Source organism: Gambusia affinis, linkage group LG17 (assembly GCF_019740435.1).
Source record: "Gambusia affinis linkage group LG17, SWU_Gaff_1.0, whole genome shotgun sequence".
Classification (NCBI taxonomy): Eukaryota; Metazoa; Chordata; class Actinopteri; order Cyprinodontiformes; family Poeciliidae; genus Gambusia; species Gambusia affinis.
This window is the reverse complement of record NC_057884.1, coordinates 2,304,865-2,327,531: the sequence shown is the minus strand read 5'-3', so window position 1 is coordinate 2,327,531 and position 22,667 is coordinate 2,304,865. Positions and strand designations below refer to the sequence as shown.

Genomic DNA, 22,667 nt, shown 5'->3' with positions numbered 1-22,667 from the left:
TGTGTGTGTGGTGCGTACCTGCAGGTGTCCGGCAGAGACCTGGCCGGCGTGGTTAAAGTCCAGAGAGAAGACCGTGGCGAACCGAGACGAGGCGTCGCTGTGCGGGGAGCTCACACAGCCGAAGGACCTCAGGATGGAGAACATGGCGCTCAAACGCTCCACTGTGGGACAAATACTGAGGATGAAGGACGGCCGGAGCACAGCTGGGCTTTTTATAGGTTAGTTTGATTTCACTGTGACTTTTTGTTTCTCTAATTCAGTTCATTTGAATTAGTGTGCATGCTAGTTTTAACTACTAATTATTGGTTAAATATTGTTCAGTTTTTAGTAGTTTTACTTTTTTCATACTTTTGTTCATTTTTAGGTGCAGAATTCAAAAAGGTCAAAGTATTGTACTGTGATTATGTTTACAATGATTGAGTACTGAGACCATTTTCAAAATTATATATTCAATTGTTGTTGAACAGCTGACTGGAGTTTTCTCCCAACTGGTGTTGTCACCATGTTGCAGTCCAGCGTTAGCGCCACCAAGAGGAGAATGGAGGACTGCAATGTATAGACAGCTGATGTAAACTGCTGGTGTGTATGTGGGGGGGAGGGGGGATATATTTCATATTTCTCATCAGCTGAAAAGACTAATATTAAGTTTTATAAGCACAAAAACAAAGGAAATCTATTATTAAACTACCAATATGTTTTAGGTAGTTTAATAAACACACAATGTAGTTCCAGTTAGTTACACTTTTTCCACATTAATTACTGTTTTTACTTCAGTTAACAAAAATGTTTTGTCAGTTTCATCTTTTCCTTGTCTCATTCATTTCAGTCAGCTGTAACAGTCAGTGTTGCAGCTGACTGTGGGATGTGTTTGGTTCTGTTCTTGTAGTGCTCACCGCTGACGTTGGGTCCGGCCGCTCCGGCCCGTTTCAGCAGAGTGTGTGTGAACGCCTGGCAGGTGGTGGTCTTCCCCGTGCCGCTGCGTCCCAACGCGCACACACTGTGGTCCCTCCGGGTTCCCACCAGGGACAGATACACCCGCTTGACCAGTGCGTCCAGAGCAGGGGGCGCGTCCCACACACACTCCCCCCGCCGCGTCTTCAGGGTCTGCGGCAAAAAGAACCCAGGAGAAAAACTGCATGAAAAGAGAAGGTTTGTGGGATTTTTTGTTGCCTTGAAGGCGGAGCTAGGTCCACCCAGGAGTTCCCCACAGCTGAATGGTTCCCACAGGAGATTAAAGGATTCCTCAAACATGCATGAAAGAATCAAAGCAACACTCCAGGTATGTTTTTGATGAGGGAACATCGTTGTGAAAGTGTGTAGGAGCTCACCTTGCTGGGGGTCTGCAGCGGGGGCCACAGGCTGACCAGGTTGGGTCCAGAATGAGTGAGGGGCATGCTGGCTTTGGATCGACTGGTCAGTGTGTGCAGGACGCCGCTTTCATTCACACACTGCAGGTCGCTCAGATCCTCACACACGTCCAGCTCTGACGGGTTACACTGGGGAGGCAGAGAGCCGCAAAGTTATACGGGTGCAGAAATAATATAAAAAAAAAAAAAACAACAACCTGCCAAATCATTTATTTTTTCTCTTTCATAAGTATGTGTATATGTATATATATTTTTTTCTTTAAATAAAGAATAATGTGCAAAAAGGGAAACATTAAAGAAATGGGGCAGGAGGAAATACATTTATACCTCTGCCTACTTTTCCACCCAGTAGTTATGTAAATATGGATCATGGGAACCGAATGTGAATCTGTTTGAAATTCAAAATGAACTCATTTTAATTTGAGCACCGAACCAACATGAGGATGTTTTCAAGCAAAAAGATTTTCCTAAAACGTTTGTGCTTTTACAAAATGTACTTAAGCTTACTTAACATCTACTTCTATCCTAACCCCGCCTCACTCAGGGTTACAAGAGTTCAAGTTGTGCTTTGTCACATTATTATTCAAAATACTTTCAATAACAACGGTTTGTTATTGAAGCTGTTCCTCATTTTTGGAGCTTTCTTGGTCATTTCACAGCTTCCTAATTCTGATCAACTATTTAGATTATTTTTTGTATATGTAATCTGCATTTAAGGTAAAAAAAAAAAAAAAAACCCTCTGAATGCAAAAATAAAAATAAATGTTTTACCCAAAAATTCCTCAGGTGGGAGTTTTAGCTGCACTTAGTTCAATTTCACAAACAGCAAAATTGTTATTGCATTTTAGGCAATGAAATGTTGATCTCCTTATTTAAAAAAGAAAAATAGAAAAATCTGCAGATCTTTTCTCAATGTGATAATTCGATTAACCACCAGAATAATCGATTGCTAAAATAATTGCTAGTTGCAGCTCTAATGCATATTATTATTGCTGTTATTAATCTTTGTAAGTAAAAAAAAAAAAGAAAAGCAGTCACCTTTTCAACTTCAAACTCTGTGACGTCGTGGAGCGAGCCGTCCGTCTCCAGCCGGACTCTGACCCGACCCGACGGGAGGTCAGGCGTTCCTTCATCCGGCTTCAGCTGAGTGGCTGGAAAGACAAGAAGTGAGGATCTTTTAAAAAAGATCCTCGCCTCCTTATTCATCCTCAGGTTGAGCTTCCCATCCAGATCCTTTGCTTTCTGCCCAGTAGCGGTGGAGGTCAGAGGTCAGGGCTGCCGGGCTCTAACTGGATCGGTGCAGTGGCTGGAGGAAAGCAGCTGGAACTAATCGACAGCAGGACATCCAGCCACTGCTGGCCGACTGCAGACTGCGTGTGGATTAACAGAGGATGTTCCTAATCCCAGATCACGTCGCTGCAGAGCTGCAGTGTGTTTACACACACCGGCTAACGCAGCTCAGCTGCATGATCCGCTCATTAAAACTGTCACTGACAGACTGAAAGTATTTTTAAAAGATGCTTTAGAAGCTTGGTGGTTGTCACCTTTTTTTTTTTTTTTTTTTTTTTTTTTTTTACAAATTACCAAATAAATGATAATGAATTAATTTTTAATTTATTGGTCTAAATAAAAACACAATTCACTTTAATTCTACTCAAAAAAAAAAAAAAAACTATTCATTGATCCCAAAAGGAAATGAAATGCTGCTGTAACTCTTTAACTCAAGATTCTTTAAAGTGATGCTGACAGCTGTGGACAGGAAGGAACTCCTGCAGAGGTCTGTGTTACAGCAAAACTGAAGAAGCCTCTGACTGAAGACACTCTGTCTTAGAAGAGCATGGTCAGGGTCGTCTGTACGTGTCTTGGTTTTATGAAGAATCCTTCTTGCATTGTCATCTCCAGAGGTTCTACAGTGATCCCCAGAACAGAACCAGTCTCCTGTATCAGACTGTTGAGGGCTTTTAGGTCCCTGGTTCCATCACATGAACTCAATGCTCAGAGCTCAGGTCTCATTCCCTGATTAAAGACGACTGGGAATCATGAAGCGACCTGCTGTACATCAACATGGATGAAGAGTCGAGAGGCTTCACTGACATCTCCTCAGGTGTAAGTGTGGTCAAGACGCAACTACATTTTGACTTTCACTGTCTTTGTCCAGGCAGTTGGTTTGCTAAATGTAAAAGTTTCTGACAGTACGATAAGAAGACTGAACAGTTTGGAAGCGTTTGGTGTCAACACAGAGCTGGAGTTTGGCCGTGCTGCGGTCACGGAGGAAATTAAATCAGATTTATGAACAAGTGTCAGACTAAAGTCCCTCCAGCTATGCTATAGAGACTGACACAATCAGACAGAAAAAGACTACTGAGAGTTACTGTTGCACTTTGTTTTCCCAGCTCTGCCTTTTAATCTGTAGTTTTATGAACTAAATAATGACAGGAAACATCTTCTGTTGTGGATCTGCTGAAGTTACTTTCCAATCTGGCTTTTTTTCTTTGCGCCAGTCCTGTGATTGTAGTGTAAGTGTGGCCACTGTGTGTTCTTCACTCACCCCGGGTGAAGCCGTCCTTGTGGACGAACCACACAGGTCCGACCTCGTACCACACGTCCCTCACCTGACAAGACAGACAGCAAAACAACAAACAGGTCAAATCGCGAAAAACTAAAACACATAGATCAAAGCCATTCATCTCATTTCTTTCTCTTTTTTTCATGTAGCAATCTTCTTTGGAAGAACTTTCTTGTTCTTCACTATCTTTTCTACAAAGCTTCAAGGCACTGGGGCGTTTGTGTGTTTTTCAACAATAATGAACTAAATAAACGGATTCCAGAGAGACGCACAAAAGATTTCAAATCCATCTCAGAACGTCCAACTTCAAAGGGTCATCATGTAACAGCCTGATATGAGAAGACACATTGTGTAATGTAAGTGAACAACATCCTCCCCCCTTTTATTAGGCTTTTAATTTTACTTTGTAGAAGTTCATGCCACAAACATCCAGCGGCTATTTACTGAGAAACACACTGGTGTGCAGCCATTCATTACGCTCAACTGAACACAGTGAAGGTTTTAACAGACAAATCAGCTAGAAGCATTTCAAAGACCAACAAACAAAAAACTAATAACAACTGGCCCAAAAAGTGAAAAAGCTGCAAGGCAAATGTCATACTGATGTTCATTGCTTGATTTATTCATGTGCAGTTAAAGTAAAAATAATTCACAATTTTATTATTATTTGCAATCATACTTGCAGAGGAAAAAGTTGATTTTGGCCCTTGAGGACTTTAAAGCTCTGGGATTTTGGCCCTTGGTTCAAAAGATTTGAACACCTCCCTCTGGTTGGCCTTTAGCTCAGTAGTGATGGCGCCTCCACCAGTAAATCAAAGGAGAAAATATTCGACGTCATGAACAGACGCACCTCCGTCACGGTTGCGTCAGCTTGCCTCCCCTCTGGTTCCTGTCGCTCCTCAATCCCGTTCTGGTTGGTTTCCTCCAGCTTCCTGTCGTCTGTCCTCTTCTTGTCCGGCTCGGGCTGCAGCTTCTTCCTGCCCACCACTTCTTGCTTCTTTTCCTGTCTCTGGTTTTGCTTCGGGGGCTCCGGTGAGACCGTCTGGCCGTCGGAGTCCGGAGTCATTATGTGGCGCCGGGATGGCAGGCCGCCGTCCGACTGGACAGAGTCGGACCGTTTCTGCTTGCTGTTGTTGACCTGCTCGGCCCGCAGAGCCATCTCGGCCTCCAGGATTGGAGGAGTCTGATCCGGGACCAGGAACTGCTGCACCAGGTTGTCGCTCAGTTTGTGCGGCTGAACGAGGAGAGAAATGAAGAGACGATGATGCAGAAACAAAACCTCAAGGCATCAAGGAATTTAGTCAGACACGAGGCACATCAAGGTGCTTTACAGAAACAAATGCATTAAATGGACTGAAACACACCACATAAAGAATGAGGCAGGAAAATCCAACTTCAAAAACTCCTGTGATTGCACTTAAAGTTATGCAACATGTGGGTGTTTTTTATTGATTTTATTTATTTATTTATTTTTTACATTTTTGTTCTTATTTGACAAGAATGAAGGCTGTATTAGTAATAACCATTATCAGTAGTTCATAAATACTGCCAGGTTTCACAAATGCTCTGCAATTTCCCCCCTATGTGAGTTTAATGCAGCAACCTGCAACATTTACAATCCTGAGAGCCATTTTTCCCCCTCAGTCCATGAAACTGAAATTTAGAGCCACGAATGTCAGGAGAGATGTTTCAGGCCAATACAACCTACAATAACTCTTTGAAGAATTAACAAGTTACAACAACATTTAATTTGCCTTTGGGATTCATAAAGTAGTTTTGAATTTGAATTTGAGACATTTTGGACAAAATACATCTGCTACAGAAATGTTATCGTTTTGAAGGAGGCACTGTTTTAACTCCATTTTTAGGTTTGAAAATAAGAAAAACATAAAACTTTGTAAAAAAAAACAAAACATTTTACACAAGATTTTTATTTTTATTTTTTTCCAGTTTGATGTTGATATTTGTGGAAAATAATATAAAGAAAAATCACAGTCCTAAAGACAGCAACATCTATAAATCATCTTCTGATGAGAAAAATTCAGTCCAATGACTCCATAACCGACCAGGAATTAACTCTAAAAACCTGCAGTTGTTATTATATCTGCATTGAAAAACATTAACTGGTTCTTCATCATCTTCAGTCAATGGGATTAAGAGTCACAGTGGAAGAACCAGACCCTCAGGTTTCCTCCATTAAGCTGCAGAACGTTGTGACGGACACACAAACCCCTATTCAGAAAGTAGAAGTGATTATTAGTGTAAAGTCACAGTGACCAACAGAGACACTGAAAGCCTCTCATTCTGGGACTCAGTATGATCAGAACTTGAAGTGGACTGGAGGAGTTCAGTGGTCTGAGAACGGAGCCTTGAGGAACGCCTCATGTGAAATCTGCAAATGACAATAAGTAGTTGATTTCCGATGGTTTACAGTTCAGCTCATAAAGCCCCGCCCACTTTTGCAGTCTACCAATCGGCATGCTGTGAATTCAGTCCAGTTGTTTTCCCTTTTCTTTACCTGCTGGTAGAAACAGAAGTTTTACTTTATTACGATCTCAGATTTTCTAAACCAATAAACCCAAAAAACTCAGCATACAAAATAATAAATAGCAAATAAATAAATGTGTTTAATGCTGTTAAGTCTGTTATATTTGAGTATTTTGAGGGAGCGTTAACTAACTGAAGTCCATGTAGTCATCGACTTACTGTTCTCTCCTCTTTGACCTCTTTGACCTCTGGCTCCTTATGTTTGGTCTCCTTCTCCGAGTCTCTGACCAGCTGCTTCAGGATGCCTCCAGGCAGGACGGACAGCGGCGGTGGAGGGATGGTGGCGGCCGCCGGCTTGTTCTCCTCCTTTATCTGGAGTTTTAGGAATTCGAGGAACCACAAAAAACAGGAAGTCATTGTGCGGTGCATGCTGGAAGCTTCATCAGATGAGGTGCATTCATGCAATGTTGGACAGAAAGCCATCAAACAGGCAACAAAGAAATATCCGCACACCTACCAAGACTTGGCCTCCTGCCTAAACTAACGGCTGAGATAGACGTCAATGTTGGAAGAAGATCTAAGCTCAGATCAGTGGAAAAACACACCGTTCATATTTTTATAGGCGAGGGAAGCAGGAGTTATTGATCCAAAGTATTAGCTGTTGCATTTTTCAGATCCGACGCGTCACACATATTTAATTACTTCCATCAATTTTTTCCACAGTCTTTTCTTGGTGACCAGGCCCGTCACCGTAACAACGTGACCCAGAAACTATTCCGATAAACGACACTACATACTAAAAATAATGATATAATTACGCAGGTTTACTCTCTCAACTTTAATTTAGCAAAGAAAACTTAACTCTAGAACTGGAAAACATTCGAAAAATCTCAAATGAAACATAAAAACATTCAAAAACAATAAAATACGACAGAAATATGAAACCGCATATAGAACTGTCTTTTAGTCTCCAAGTCTAATTCAATATGACGGTATTTATCTAACAGGAATCAGCAAATCAATCTTGTTTCAAGTTGCATGAAATAATATTTTTGAAAAAGAAAAAGATATGCTACTGAAAAATTGTTTTAATCTTGAAATAGAAGCATTTTTTCCCTCTTTTTTCTAGTTTGAAATAAAGAAAAAGAGGCTTGATTCATCATCTCAAGGTTTTATTTGTGGAAAATTATGTTGTTTTTTTTCTCTTATTATTTTTACATTAAGTTTCCAGTATTGAAATAATAATTTTAAAAAATGATCTAGAACATTTTACTGGTACCTTTGGTGTCAATGTGTTGTGGAAATTCAATAAAATAAGTGGGGAAAAAAAGAAAAGAAGCCAAAATGTAGATTTGTTGTTATATCTAAATTTAAAATCATTCTTTGGTTCTTTATCACTTTCAGCCAAAGTTATTGAAAGTCACTGGGAGTTCACCAGCATGTGAGGCGAGCAGATCAATACCAAGCTGTTATCGGATCCATACTGGCTAAAATATGATAAGATCAATATTTTAGCTTCATTTGTTTTGAAATGTTTGAGTTGGGGTTTTTTTTCTATTATTTCTGTTTGTCATATAAATATGTTATTAAAATATTTAATAAGCTTTGTCTAAATTCTGCTCTAACTTTAGCCAAAATACTTCAAAAACACAGAAGGTTGATGACAATCAAGATGAAATATGGACCATTACTGGCCCCGTGTGAAATGGGATCAACACCAAAAGATGCCGCATGTCACACCTAAACGTTTTGTTTTTCTCTGTGACTCCTAGAAAACATCTTCAAGGCCCCAGCCTGTGGACCTGCCAGCCCGGCACTCTGAGTGACCAGCAGCCTGCAGACAAACGGTTTGGCTGACCGGTATGTCAGAGCTCCACCAGCCTGATGAAATGTTTTTTAAGCACTCTCTTGTAGATGCTGCTCTAAATTTAGCTTTAGGGAAAGCGTCCAAAGGAAATTTTGGAATAAATGCAGATTTTATTCGTTTTTATTTAAGATCCCTGTCAGCTGCAGAATTCCCACAGATTTAAATCTACATAACAGAAAAGATATTTACTAGCCTTGAACAAAACTAAATATATTTACACTTTCCCTTGACAAAACCAGTTGTGATTATTGTTTCTACATTCTGTAAAATGATCATGTGTCTATACACACACACAAACACACACACATGATTAGGAACTTCATTCCATCCAGTCAAACTTCTATATAAAACTATTATCTTCTACACTGAAGGACATTAGCAACGTTAAACTAAGGGAAAAAAAGAAGTCAGCTAGTTCCTGTTTTTAACTTAATCTAAAAGTACAGGTAATATGTAGGGTGTGTCCAAAGTGAGGAGCAGGGGCCATTTGTGGCCCTCAGTACGATTCTAGGTGGGCTCTTGACAGCTGTTTAAGCACAGCCTAAATTTAGTTTGCCGGTTCAGGCAGTTGATGCAGATACACATTTAAAAACAATGTTACACTGAGTAGAAATTCAATTTAAAAAGGTGAATGGATGGATAACATGAGCTCTACTAAAGCTTGAGGTTTGGGCCGGGTCTTGTGGAGTTGGTCGGGTTCTACTCTCTGTTTGGGCTGGAAACTGTCCGTCAGATCTGGCAACCCTGAGCGCCTGGTCCAAACCCTCCTGACAGAGATAAAACTCTATAAATGGCCGCCTGATACATGCAGGATGACTAAATCACTGGAACTGCACAATGACATGCCACAGTGACTCAGGATCAGAACACAAACTACCACTGACTGTGTAATCAATACTTCATCACACACATGCACACACACACGCATAGACAGGGACTAGAATCAACACAGCATGCAGCCCTCCTGCACCTCCCTTCTGCTCCCACAGCTTTAAGCGGGAAGACAATGCCATGGTTGCTCCGAGGAGGAGGGCGGGGCTCAGGGGGGGGTGGCGGTGGTCGTGGGGAGGAGGGGTCACGGTGAGGTCAGCCAGTGGTGGTGTGTGTGTGTGAGACAACCTATCATTGGAAAGAAGCAGTTAAAAAGGAGGGAAGTTGTGCAGTCAGAGAGGAGCTGATCTACGAAACAAACGCACCCATCACTGGGATTCGGTTTGATATGGCTGAGAGGTTTCAGTCTTGATTTTTTTTTTTTTTTTTTTTTGAAGAAACCATTTTCTCATTTTCTCTTTATTTGCTAAATTAAGTTGCAACTTCTTTTTGCTTCGTCGTCTTCTGTTTCTCTCCTTTTTCCTTCCAGTTTTTCCAAAACACAGAAAATCAATCGATCGATCGATCAATCGTTATCAAACTGAAAAACCCGCAAAAAATCTGTTTAGTTATTCATAATGTCAAGTAATGTAGGAAGGGTCACAATCAATGAGGTGTTTGGGAGAGAACGAAGCCCAGAGCATCATTGATCCTCCACCGTACTTAAAGGGCCAGTGTTGTGTGTTTTCCAGCCACATAGAATCACTTTGTAGCAGAATGAAGTCACTCTGTTACCTTCAGTTGTCATAAAAATGATGTATAAATCAAAATGTCATGTAGCAAAAGTACAGAAAGCAAAAAATATTTAAAAATTATTAGCAAGAAAAGAGAATGCATTATTTACAAGTAAAACTAATTAAACTAAAATACACATGTTGTCTCAGCAACAGATCTCAGAAATACTGAAAAACAACACAGCTAACTAAACCTTTGTTATTATCCACAAGGTACCTTCACTCACTGCCAGATTACATATTTATTAACTAAAACCCTTTACTTTGTCCCATTAGTTACACTCAGCACGGCTAACTGTGTCTAACCATTAACACTAAAGAATTTTTGAATCAGAGCAGTAGAAAGCTAACATCTAATCTGTTTTAGCTCATTTTAAGTACTTAAATGAGCTGCTTGTTCAAATTAAACAGTTCAGAGGATTTCTTCACTTTCTAACAGACTCACAGTGATATAATATGTTTCTACAGCAGGAAAGAGAGCTATTATTTATAAAAAATTCACCAAACCCAAAGTTTGTCATTTTTAAATTGCAAACTATGGGACTTTTGGACTTAGCCCTGCGACACAAAGACCAGCGAAGGAGCCGCTACCATCTGAGAAAAAAACCATCCAGAGGAGAGACAAGTTCTGCAGGCAGTAAAAGTCAGCAAAGACATTTTCTCTGATAAATCTTCACTCAAGCTATCAAGTTATTTGTCCAGAAAAGAGAAGTGGAGAGCAGCAGCGACGCTTGGAAAACTTCCACTGAGCTGCTGCAGTGTTTCTACTCTGCTCAGAAACTCCCATTTCAACATATCAGAGGCTCAAACAGAAGCGGTGGATTAGCAATGCTAGCTAGCCACTGATGGTGTCATGGAGGACATGCTGAGGTGAAAAAGTGTCTTAGTTGCCTGGATACTGAGCTGCTAGCATGTCTTGACAGACTGAACAGTGTCTTCAGTCAGAGGTCTCTTCAGGTGTGTTGCAATACTGACTGCTACAGGACAGCCATCCTGAACACAGCATGACCATCCACAGGAACACTATATGAATTTTGACATTTTATTTCCCTTTGGCATAAATAAAGTATTTTTGAATGAAATTGAAATAAACGTGGCAGGTTTCTACATCAAAGTTGCTCACTGAGCTGCAAGTTAATTATAAACCAGTGAATGAATGACTAGTTTATGCAACTCAGCAGTAAATCTCAGTGTTTCCAGGAGAGCCACTGTTACTGTCAGGATGGCTAAAAACTACAGGCGCTAATGTTGAACGTCTTTTTGACAAGACGGCTCTCAGAAAAATATAGACTGTAGGAAATTTTTGTCATTTTAAAGAGCTGCCATTTATTTCTATTAGGATTTAGAATAAAGATAAAGATAAAAATGTAGCCAAAAAAAAAAAACAAAGATGGATCTTGTTTTCAGTGGGACAGAAAATGATGTGATAAATTAAAAGATTCCAACCTAATGAAGAGAAAATCTACAGCGGCACATTAAGGTGAGGGAGTACTTCTTTAAAAAAATGTACTGGTTTTGGGGTTTTTTTAACAGGGAATATGTTTCACCAAAATCAACAACAAAAAAACAAGGACATTTCTGAGTTCCAAAAGTCAAACATTTGTGTGAAATTTTTAGATTAATTTTCGAAATTTTCTTTAAAAAATAACAAGAAAATCGTAAAACGTTTTGGCGTTCTTTTGTCTAGAAGTTTTTTGGCAGAAATGTACTCTATTTTTTCTTTTCTACTTCCAGTGACCCGTAACGTAAAAATCCTATCTAGAAACATATCACTGACTGTTTTAGTGTCATTCTTTGTAGAAATCCAGTGCAAATATTGCATGTGTAAACTGCAAAACTAAAAACCTACGTTTGTTGTTAAAAATAAAGTTAAAAATATAAAAAAATTATTATTTTTTCTTTAGCCAAAGTTATTAACAGTAATGGTGGAATGTCCAAAGAACCACTTGTGGGTCCGGAGCCGTGCTGCAGACCCCTGATCTGGAAATTTTCTTTCTTATTTCCCATTTCAAATCCAAATCTAGTGGCTTCAGTCAGTTTTTTTCTCTCACCCTGAACAGTCAGCTAACACTGCAGGGCCGCGGCAGCTGACCCCAGAACCACGCTCTGGACCGACTCCTGGATGAAAATTCCAGCCCCAGGTTTTAACGTCCATCTCTCTTTCTCTCCATAAAACTCAAAAATGTCTTTACCTCCAGCTGTGTGTGAACACCGGGCAGGCAGGGGGAACGCGGGGCTGGAAACCTTCTGAAGAAGCTTCTCAGAGATCCAGAAGGCCGGCGGCGGATCCGGGGAGGGCCAAAGAAAAAACCGTCCTGCTCTCACACAGACACCACCAGAGACTTACACTGGGTATGACTGAACGAGGGGGGCATGTAGCAATAGAACCAGAAATAGAGCAACACACACTTAAAGAAGCAGCACACAACGGCTGGCAGGACACTCTATAAATACCAGCAGGCGCTGGGCGGGTTGGAGGAAGGGGACACAACCCTGTTTGGACAACTGGCTGACCTGGATCCTCAGGAAAACATGATTTAGGGAAACAAACTGCCTAGAAAAGTCACTTCTTATTGTCTGCATTAATTATTTAAACATTTGTGTCTTAGGTGAGGAGGTCCAAAGAAAATATGACCAATCGACCACACAGAGAGTCAATATCAACCCCTCCGTCCCACCTGACCGGCTTTAGAGACAGAACCTGTGAGTTCTGCTGCATGATGTGACAGAGGCTGACAGGTCACCTGATGGAAGGGGAATGATGGCCGCCCGGCGGGTCCCTGACAGGACACACCCGCACATGTGCAGATCTGCAACTCATCAGCTGTCTGCTGTGACTGACAGCTACAGGTGGGGGAGGGGGAGGGATGGGAGGAGGAGCCTGCTGATTTCTGGGAGGAGGAGAAAAAACGAGCAGAAAGAAACCCCCCACTGATCACAGTTATTACAACAGGAGCCGGTCGAACCGGTTATCACAGGATGGGATTTCATATGAGTCGCTATTTTTTCTGCCGTTAATGTTTCCAGCACGTTTACTGTGACGTTTGCTTCCCTTTGTGATTTCTTATTTGTTCACCAAACAGATTTCAGAAAAGAGAGAAGCTTTCTTTGCGGTTGACTGTTGAGTTGCGTGTTATTTGTAGTCTTCCACAGACAGAGATCCTGCTGCTTGTTGTAAAAACTATTTTACCAGATAAGCAAACTAAGCCTGTCCTATTGTTAGCACTGCAGCACAGCTAACTGCAACAAGAGGTGTAGCTGTTTAAGGGTGAACTCACACCAGCCCTGTTGAGTCTGCTTTAATCCGCCTCCAATCCGTTTATTTAGAAAGTCCGGTTCATTTGTGGAGGTGTGAATGTGTAATCAAACTAAAGAACAGTGAATTCTAGACTGCATAAAAAATCTCAGTCTCGGTTCGGTTTAAGGCAGGGGTCTCAAACTCCAGTCCTGCAACTTTCAGATGTTCCTCTGCTGCACCAAACCTGAATAGAATAATTAGGTCATTAAGGCTCTGGAGAACTGACCTACACAAGGAGGAGGTAATTAAGCCATTTAATTCCACTGTTTTGTACCTGTGGCACATTTAAAAACTGCAGGACAGCGACCCTTGAGGACTGGAGTTTGAGACCCCTGGTTTAAGGGAATCCGGTGCAATTCAAATGCTTATGTGAATGCCAAACGGACGGAGAACGTTTATTTGGAAATGAAATGAAAGAACAAGTTCAGGAAGTGGACAGCAAAGGGCATTGTGGGTAAATACAACCAAAAACGTGTTAGAGTTAGAAACAGTCGTGGAAAAAAAAACAGTGTTGGTCTTTTATCAAAGATAATCAAGAAATCCTGCAACTATTCCAGTCTAATGTCTCTCCATGTTGTGTTTACATTTCACGAAGAAGGAAGTTTTACTTATAAGTTTTTTTCAGTGGTTTTTGATGCAGCGCCACCACAGGTGAGGAAAGAAACAAGCTTTTCAATAGTTTAGATTGTTTGACACAGTGCAACACGAATGCGAACCAGAGCAGCTGGAAATACAACGAAATGTTACAATTTTGGTCCCCAATCAAACTGAGTCTACTGAACTACCAGGCAAGGAGAAAAATGGTGAAAACATATATTTTTCCATACTTCTTTTTATTTTACCACTCTTATCCAGCTCTGGAAATCGATTGAACCGTGACTGATTGCTTTCCAAACTGATCTGAATTATCCTTCAGGAAAGTTGAGGCTCACAGGAAACCAAGCAGCCAAGGTTAAGGCCACCAAACGGGCAGTATTATGGAGCTTTGCCTTATATTCTAAAATGACTCCCTCATCAGAAACACACCTGGAGTGTTGCTTTAATTCCTTTACGCATGTTTAAGAAATTCTTGAGTCTCCCGTGGCAACCATTCAGCTGTGCAAAACGCCTGGGTGGACCTAGTTCTTCCTTCGAGGACGACGACGACTCCTCAGAGCTTCTGCTTCAGCTCTCCATCACTCCTCCACTCAGCTCCTTCAGACTAGCCAGCAGCAATCAGCAATCAGGAACGGAGCATCAGCTGAGCTCATCATAGGAGATATCTGTCAGAGCAACTCTGTTAAAAACGTCAAAGGGTTAATAGAGGAGCCATGTTGTGATGTCATCCTGAAGGTGGAGTTTCAGAAAGAGCAGGAGTTTCTTAAAGAGACAGAGGCCCAATTTTAAGGCATTAAATCAGAAAGTCACATTTCTCTGAAGTCATATTTGATTATGCAACATTTTTATAAACACCTGAAAGCAACAGTTATTTCACTGTGCTACAAAATGGAACTATGTGCCTGGAAAACACACAGTACTGCCCCTTTAAATATATTTGATGTATTTTTCCATCAGTTCTCAAACGCAATCTTCAAAATTACAGAAATAAACACTTTGAATATATCATTCTGTGTTTTGATTGTATATACCAGCTTCAATATTTTTTTAGAACAAATTTGAGATGAAGTTAAAAATTTTCACCTCTTGGAGAGCAAATCTGTCACAGACACTGCAGGGCAACCCGACCCACCATACTGTTTGACCAGGCCGTCCTGAGGACACCAATGTATGAAATACACTTTTGTTGACAGTCATGGGGACTATGAGGAAATGAAACAAAGACTTTTAAATTAATGAGTCAAATACAAAATAAATGCAACATGACAAGAGGCAACACAGAAAAAGTCGTTTTTATTCCTGAACTGTTCTTACAAGCAGTCCAACACGCAACTTTCTATCTCAAAAACAAAAAGAATCGTTGAAACAAAATAAACTTTAGAATATTCACTGAATAATATCAGTCAGATAGCAGTATTTTTTTTTCTTCTTTTACCTTAATTTGAATAACCCAAAAGCAGTAGTATTTGTGTTTGTGGCGTGTGAAAACGAGAAGAGTTTCAGACGTGTGTAAACTGGAGGGGTTTTCTACAGTAAGCCTCGGCCGAAGAGCTCCGACGTGTGGAGGAGAGACGTCGGCTTCCGGCTCCCCATGCACACAATAAATATGAAAAAAAGCACAGAGTCTGGTGTCTGAACAAAAATAATCATCTGGAACTCGCAGGTACAATATCTCTAATAAGTCTTTTTTTTTTATGTGCAAGATTCAAGCTGAAGTCATCACCACAAACAATTATACTCACATCAACATCCCCGACCTCCCATCGACAAGTTCATTTTGTTTTCTACATTAAATCTTTTAAATAAACCTAGAGCGTTTTGTCATTTCATATACACATATATTTATATATACTATATATATATTTTTTTCCTATATGCTGTCCTTTTTTAAAATCGTGTTGAGCGTGTGTCCGAGGGAGGGAAATCTGCGTGTGACGTAGAAAGAAAGTAAAACGTCCACCGGATGGCGATACGAGGCGTTAATGAGGCTCACGTATCTCCCAATACTCACGACTTACACACAGTGTGAAGGAGAGAGAGAAAAAAAAAAACTTTCAGGAACAAGTACACGGAACCAGGTGGTGTGTGTTTTCAGGATCCCCCACGACAACCCGAACACACTAACACACACACACACGCACGCACACCCCGACACACAAACACCAGTGGAGAAACGTTTGGTCACAGTTTTGTACCCTTCTAATAAAATCTCCTCCTTAAAAAGTTTGTGAGTGGATTTTCAATCGTTTTGGCTGCTGACGCGTCCGTGACGAGAAGCAAAGGTCCAACTTCCGGTTAGTTCCACCGCTTCATTTCAACAACAACAAAATTTTAAACATAAAAAGTTATTTGGCACATTTAACAACTGGTAAGTAACACATTGGGCTAAAAAGGTGCAATAACATGACTTTCAATAAAACAATAAAAACCATTTTGGTTTATAAAAATAAAAGACACCTTAAGAGGTGGCAAAAATCTCTACAACGTGATACGATTTCCCCCTGACGAAAAAAAGGCTATCAAAAAAAAAGAAGAAAAAAAGCTATTTACCAAAATCAACCCTTTTTTCTACTGAAGCTTTTCGCATTACAGTTCTGCAACAAGGACATTGTACTGCATAAAAAATAAAATAAAAACCCTGAAATTACAATAGATTTCTCCTTCTGTTGCACATCCGGTAACACTGCGACTGTGTGACAACCCGTCCCGTAAACGCCCCAGTGCTCGACATGTTTCTGCCCCGACCGAACCGGGTCATGAAAAACACAAAACACGAATGAACGGGAGCCGAACAGACAGCTGATGTGTTCGGCTTTCTGCTCTAAACGTGACATGATTTAAAGCTGACTGGATGAGCTGAGTTAGCTTCGTCTCTCACATTTGCTCCAGATATGGCAACTACAAAGTCAAACTGAAGGAGCTTTCAAAAACGGCGTGCAGCATTTCAGAAAGAAAAGATTCCCTGTGCCTTATATATAGTTAGGACATGCAGCTGATGCATATTAAAATGGAACGAAATTAGGTGAACCTTTTTAAACATTGAATGTTTTTAAATGGAATACAGATTATGAAAATTACAGACAGAAATGTGAAAAGTCTAACTTTGACTTCGTCCCAGTTGGACTTGAGAAAAGGCTCTACTTCAGTCAGTTGGTTTGCACAAACAAACTGAACAAGTCAACAAAGCAGCATAACGTTTATGTTACTGACCAGGTGTGTAACAACTTCTACACCGAAGAGTGTTATCACTCAAGTGGATTAGCAGAATGAATGTGGTGCTTTCAATTAAAGGGGGGTGGGAGGGGGGTCACACTTTTGGCCAGAGATTAGGATAAAACAGAATATTCGTCATTTAAGCAAAACATGAGACTCTGGTGTGTCGGAGACTCTTATTTTGTAGTGAGAAAGGAAGTAGTACTAGAGTGGTCGTGTGTTGATATAGAATTGGCTAAGACAGACTTCTTTTTGGCTCCTAGTCAGAACTATAGAGGCTGGTGGTACCTTTAAATAGCTTATGTGGAAGCCTTTTGGAAACTCAATAGAAAACTGCAACTGCAAAACCGCTAGCTGCTAATGATGCTAATGTGAGTAAAGTTAGGAGCTGAAGATGCTAAAATTAGCATTATTAGCCACAAGCATCACTAACTGCTAAAACTGCAAAAGTTAGCATCATTAACCACAAGCAACATTGCAGGCTAACATTGCTAAAGTTAGAATTATTAGCCACAAGCAGCATTAGTGGCTAATACTGTTAAAGTTGGCATTATTCTCGTTGAGCTCCTAACATTGCTTGAAATAGCATCAGACATCAAAAGAAATATTAATGGGCAATGTTGTTAAAGTTAGCATAATCAGTTGCAAGCATCATCAGCAGCTAATGTTGGTAAATTTAGCATTACTAGCACCATTAGATATTGATGCTTCTTACAGATGGCTTTTTCAGTTTTTTAAGATAGCCTGGACTGCGTGGATTTAGTTTTTTTGTCCAGTACTTGGGCTAAACCTAAACCTGATAATTCTACACAATGCGATTTCTGAAACTTTTATTTTGTTTGTGAAATCCAAGAAAGGGAGCATTTTCACTTCTATAGCAGTTCTTATTAAACCATAGTGGTTTCGTCAAACCTGGACTGATATTTTCCTAAATAATTAAATTCCTTAAAACCGAAACTGTTATACCACTGTGAAAAACAAAACAAAAAATGGAATTTGTAGCTTTACCAAAAATATTGCTAAAAATCTTGAACCCAATATTATGACTATATTTGAGAATAATGTTGTTATTGGCAGACTGTGTAGCAGGTTGGGATTGGTCCTCCAGGTGCCTTCGGAGGTCAAAGAGCAAAAGCCAGAAAAATAAAATAAAACCAAAGGTTGTTTGTAAAACGTTCTCTCAGCTTCAGCTCCTCCTCGTCCAACTTGTGCTCCCTCTGACGACAAACACCGGCTGAATCTGCAAAACCACTAGAATGCGTGTGTCTGTGTGATGGCACCGTCTGGAAACAGCCCAGCAGACGTAACACAGCACCGACACCAGCTCTTCCACACACACCTTATGCCCTCACACACTCTGCAGAAAGAGAGAGAACATCCCCGTCCTCCTGTGTTGGGGTGAAGCCTTGCGAGGCTTTTGAACAGGCAGATAGAGAGGTCCTCTGACAATGCAAACACACTGGACCAAAACATTGGGATGCACAGAGAAAGGGTTGTTTATATACACTGAACATGCCCCGCCCCTCCTGCGAGCCTAACACAAGTCATCATCCACGGCTGCCCATCCTCAGGTACATTGGTCTTCACAGTTCCCATGGCAACCCGTTGCTGTTTGACAGCCAATGGAATCTCGGTCGCCATGGAAACTGACTGGAAACAGGAGCCAATCTGAAAAGAGTCTGTTGGTCCTCTTGTTTTTCAGGACTGGAATGATAAATCGGCCGCCAACAAACACCCTGAGAGGGTCCAGAGGGACGGGGCGCTCCCACCGGCCGCTCAGGTGACTCAAGTAAAATATCCATGTTGGCACTTTGCACACTTCAGTAACTGAGAGGAGGGGTTGGTGGTAAGAGGGACGGGGGGACAGGATAGAGTCGAGCAGCAGATTTGTTTGTACATTCCCCGCAGTAGCCCCGCCCCTTCTGCATTGCCTGGGAAAGAGGAATTCTCTCTGATTGGACCTCCTGCTGTATCTGACGCTTAAAACTCCATTTCGTTTCGCAGTCGTTTTTAAGATTCTTCCAGGAGATCCGGTTCAAGTGAGGAGGGGTGACCCTGGAGGTGTGGGGGGATGAAGGAGAGCCGGGGAAGGTGGAGGACCGGTCTGACAAATCCTCGTCACATCCATGCAGAGGGATCTGCTCTCTTTCAGTCCGCCCCGCCTCGCCTCTCCTCTCCGTGACTGGTAGAGTCCCGTGGATGAAACGGAAAAGAAACTGGTGAACCTCCTCTGATGGCGTGTGTGTGTGTGTGTGTGCCGATTGGGTAAGGGGCTGGCAGGTCCGCACACACTGCGAGGCGTCGCCATGAAGTTGGGGCCGATGTCTTGCAGAAATGATGTGGTGCGAAAAGTGTATGTGTCTACATGTTTGCGTGACTGTGTGTGTGTGTGTGTGTGTGTGTATAGATATAGAAAGGTATGTGCTCCTTTTATTCACAGGCCGTTGCTGTTGCGGTGTGTGAGCGGCGGTTTGGAGAGCTCCACCACGGCGGCTCGGCCTTTCCCGATCACCTTGGGCGCGCGGCGCAGCAGCTTCTGGGCCTCTGTGAACGCCTCGTTCAGCTCCTTCTTCCACTGCACAAACTCTGGGTCGCTCTGAGGGAAACACAACAGAACGGGTCAGCAGGGCTCGAAGCGTCGCTGGTTGGAACGGACATAACGAGGAAGCCACCCACCTCACACTGCAGGACAAACTGCTTCCCTCCCTTGATGCGCAGCAGGATGCACTTCTTGTCTTTAACCTGCGTCTCTTCCACCGACACAATCTGCTCCATGGTCAGCAGGTTTTGCTGTGAACAAAAGTCGATGAGTAACACATGAGGTAACATGTAGCATCAGAAATGTTTTGAGGCCTTTGCCGATTGGATCCAGAATTCCTTAGACTCAAACCAGTTCCTTACATTCTGTTGGAACTGCTGTCCATGGTTCTAATGAAACATTAAGATTTTAAATAGGGGCGCACCGACTACAGTTTTCTGGCCAATCACTGATTATGTCAACAACAGATTAATCACAATGAAGCTGATTAAATGTTTCAGCCCTAATCAGAACTGGCATGGAGGATTTTTCTTAGGACTGGTCTAGGGACACCACAGGTTGTGTTAACAGACGAGTGAGCTCCTGGGCAACACTAAGGGAAGGCTGCTCCTCATCTAACTGCAGCAGGAGGAAGAGGAGGAGGAGGAAACACATGTACTGCCAGGTGGAGAGCAGGCAGGTGAAGCAGACAGCAGAGACACTCACCCTGTCTTTAACCATTTTTAAAGTCTTTAGCCACTTTTCCTTCAGAGGTGAGACGGGACAAATGAGCAAAGAGACAAACGAGATTCTCACACACACACACACCCAAACACACATAGAGAGAGAGGGAGCAGAGAGACGGTGGGAACATGAAGAGCAATGTACTGCACACTCACCCGCGACTCGCCCTCTCCCCTCCACTCCACCCGGTTGGGGAACAGGTAGAAGTAGCGGCGCTGCCATTGGGTGAGGAACGGGTTGCCCAGCTTCAGCATGTAGCCGTGCATTATGCAGTCCTTCCCAAAAGCGTAGTCTGCACACACACACACACATACACACACACAGTTAGAAGGTGACACAAGGTGTTCTGGATAAGCTGGTCACAATAAGCAATAGATCAACTATTCACATTATAAATTAAAATTGGTTCAATGATTTCCATTTGCATGACTGATCCTCTCTTATCTACCTAAAACTGGATGATAAACATTTTTAGTCTGATGCTTTGTTTACAGAGACTTCATAATTCATTTTATTTGTTCATTTGTTTTGGATCTATAAAATGTCTTCCAGTTTTAGCGTTAAACATCTGGTGGAAAATAAAGTTTATTGATCTTTGAGAAGATGTATTTGCATTATTTTATCATTGCCATTACGTATAATTAAAATGGTTTGAAAACAGCAACATCATCTTTTACCGCAACCATTTCTGGGGCAATTTGTCGCCATGGTGACGGGCCTGTTTCCAGGACCGGCGGTCTTACCCTCCTCATGGCCCAGCTGCTTGTTCTTGGCCCTCTTGCGAACCTCTATCTTGTCCGTGTCCAGGTTGACGGCCTCGTACACCGTCTCAGCCACCTCCTGCTGCCAGCGCTCTGATATGACTAGAGGGAAGTTCTTGTACAGCTCCTGGTCGCTGTCCAGCAGCTGCAGTGAGACGGACAGAAGACAGAGCAGCGACGTCACCATGACAACAGGAAAAAAAAAGACAAAGAGCAGAGACTCTGCCTGGGTCAAGCACTTCATCAGACTCTGAATCCAGCTGCTTTCCTCCAGCACCTAGTTTGGTCTTTAACAGTTATCTGTTTAACTCTATAGGTTTGCTTGGCTAGCAGGGTCAAAAACCTGATTTACTTTCTGCTGACTTGGCATTAAAGGTCATCACCACTGTTTTATTTATGATGGCACTCGGCAATATGCAATGTCTGTTAATGGTTTCTCAATTGATGAGAAATGTATGTTGTTTTTATGACTTTTATGAGTTTTGTGTTTTTATGATGCAAAACACTTTGTTGCTGAAATGTTCCATTCAAATAAACTTGATTGAATGATTGAGCTAATGACTGCTAGATACTGCAGGTCTTCAAATGTAAAAAGTACATCATATCAAATGAGTCATTATTTACTAAGGAGTTGAACTCTTTTCATTGCTTAGAAAAATATGTTGTCTTTCATTTTGAGAATATAAAAATTATCTGATGCACAAAACGTTTGAGATAAAAGGCTTTTTATCTACTATTGTGGCAGCTCTTTACATGGCTCCCCATCTAGGGCGCCCTTCTGTCTGGGGGCAGCATTTGAAAAAAACTTTCCCATCAGCCGTGCTCAGAAAGTCTTTACTATTGCTTGTTTGCATGTAAAGTCGATAGTGAAAGTGCGCCTCCTGGTGTTTGGAAAACAACCGCAGTGCATTACGATAGCTGTCTGAAGAAGACTGATTCTACGATCTGACTTACTTTGACTAACCCCATCTGAGCTGGATGATTCTACCCCGAACAAAGAGTTGTTCAAACACAAGTTGAAATTTAAATGAAGAATTTATCATCTGGTTGCAGTTTCCATTAGAACTCCCTCAAACAGAGAGAAGACTAAAATGGACAAACACGAACTAAATCACTGGATTAAGTTCGTATTTGTTAAATATATTAACATATATTTAACAAATATGCTAATATTTGTTAAATATTAGCATATTTATTAATTGATAATATTAGTAACAAACATTTCTTACTACAACCAATTATATGAAGTGATGTATACACTAATTCTTATACAGAAGGATCCTATGAACACTTTAGACAGATAACGCTGAGCATGTCATTTTCAGATTTCCACCATTTTTACACTGAAAATCTCGACTGAATCTTTTGTGTCTTTCTCAAAGCCAGAGAACAGGTTATTTCTGGTAAGTTTCAGGATTAGCAGCTCGCTAATGAATAAACTCTTTACTCCGCCGGTTAACTGAGAACTCTTCAGGTTTCAGAGACCTCTGCATGTAGCAGTGGCTTTTTTAAAATTATTTCAACCTATCTAGGAGGATGGGATTCTGAAACGTAAAAGCTGTGTCCGACGATGGGACACTCAAAGTCCCGTCAGCAGCTGCAGTGGTAGATAAGAGGATTAGAAATGAGGCGTGCGGATGCTCCA

At 41.4% G+C, this 22,667-nt stretch overlaps 2 protein-coding genes across 3 annotated transcripts in view; both read right to left on the bottom strand.

Annotated features, from left to right (window-relative positions):
* LOC122847234 (unconventional myosin-XVIIIb-like) overlaps window positions 1–12,276 on the bottom strand; it is a 46,920-nt gene extending 34,644 nt beyond the window's left edge. Inside the window, exons 1-9 of one of the 2 annotated variants that reach the window (XM_044144728.1) lie at window positions 12,084–12,276; window positions 9,262–9,406; window positions 6,640–6,792; window positions 4,784–5,167; window positions 3,916–3,979; window positions 2,406–2,518; window positions 1,329–1,496; window positions 894–1,104; window positions 19–161 (exon numbers count right to left, since the gene is read on the bottom strand). In XM_044144728.1, the coding sequence (XP_044000663.1) occupies window positions 19–161; window positions 894–1,104; window positions 1,329–1,496; window positions 2,406–2,518; window positions 3,916–3,979; window positions 4,784–5,167; window positions 6,640–6,792; window positions 9,262–9,300 (1,275 nt within the window). In that variant the 5' untranslated portion in view covers window positions 9,301–9,406; window positions 12,084–12,276. The remainder of the gene's footprint in view (window positions 1–18; window positions 162–893; window positions 1,105–1,328; window positions 1,497–2,405; window positions 2,519–3,915; window positions 3,980–4,783; window positions 5,168–6,639; window positions 6,793–9,261; window positions 9,407–12,083) is intronic. The other variant, XM_044144729.1, reaches the window with a different exon arrangement.
* Window positions 12,277–15,060: 2,784 nt separating this feature from the next.
* Window positions 15,061–22,667, bottom strand: part of grk3 (G protein-coupled receptor kinase 3) — a 68,409-nt gene continuing 60,802 nt past the window's right edge. The window contains exons 18-21 of the mRNA XM_044144275.1: window positions 21,005–21,167; window positions 20,417–20,553; window positions 19,676–19,789; window positions 15,061–19,595 (exon numbers count right to left, since the gene is read on the bottom strand). Of these exons, the coding sequence (XP_044000210.1) occupies window positions 19,434–19,595; window positions 19,676–19,789; window positions 20,417–20,553; window positions 21,005–21,167 (576 nt within the window). The 3' untranslated portion in view covers window positions 15,061–19,433. The remainder of the gene's footprint in view (window positions 19,596–19,675; window positions 19,790–20,416; window positions 20,554–21,004; window positions 21,168–22,667) is intronic.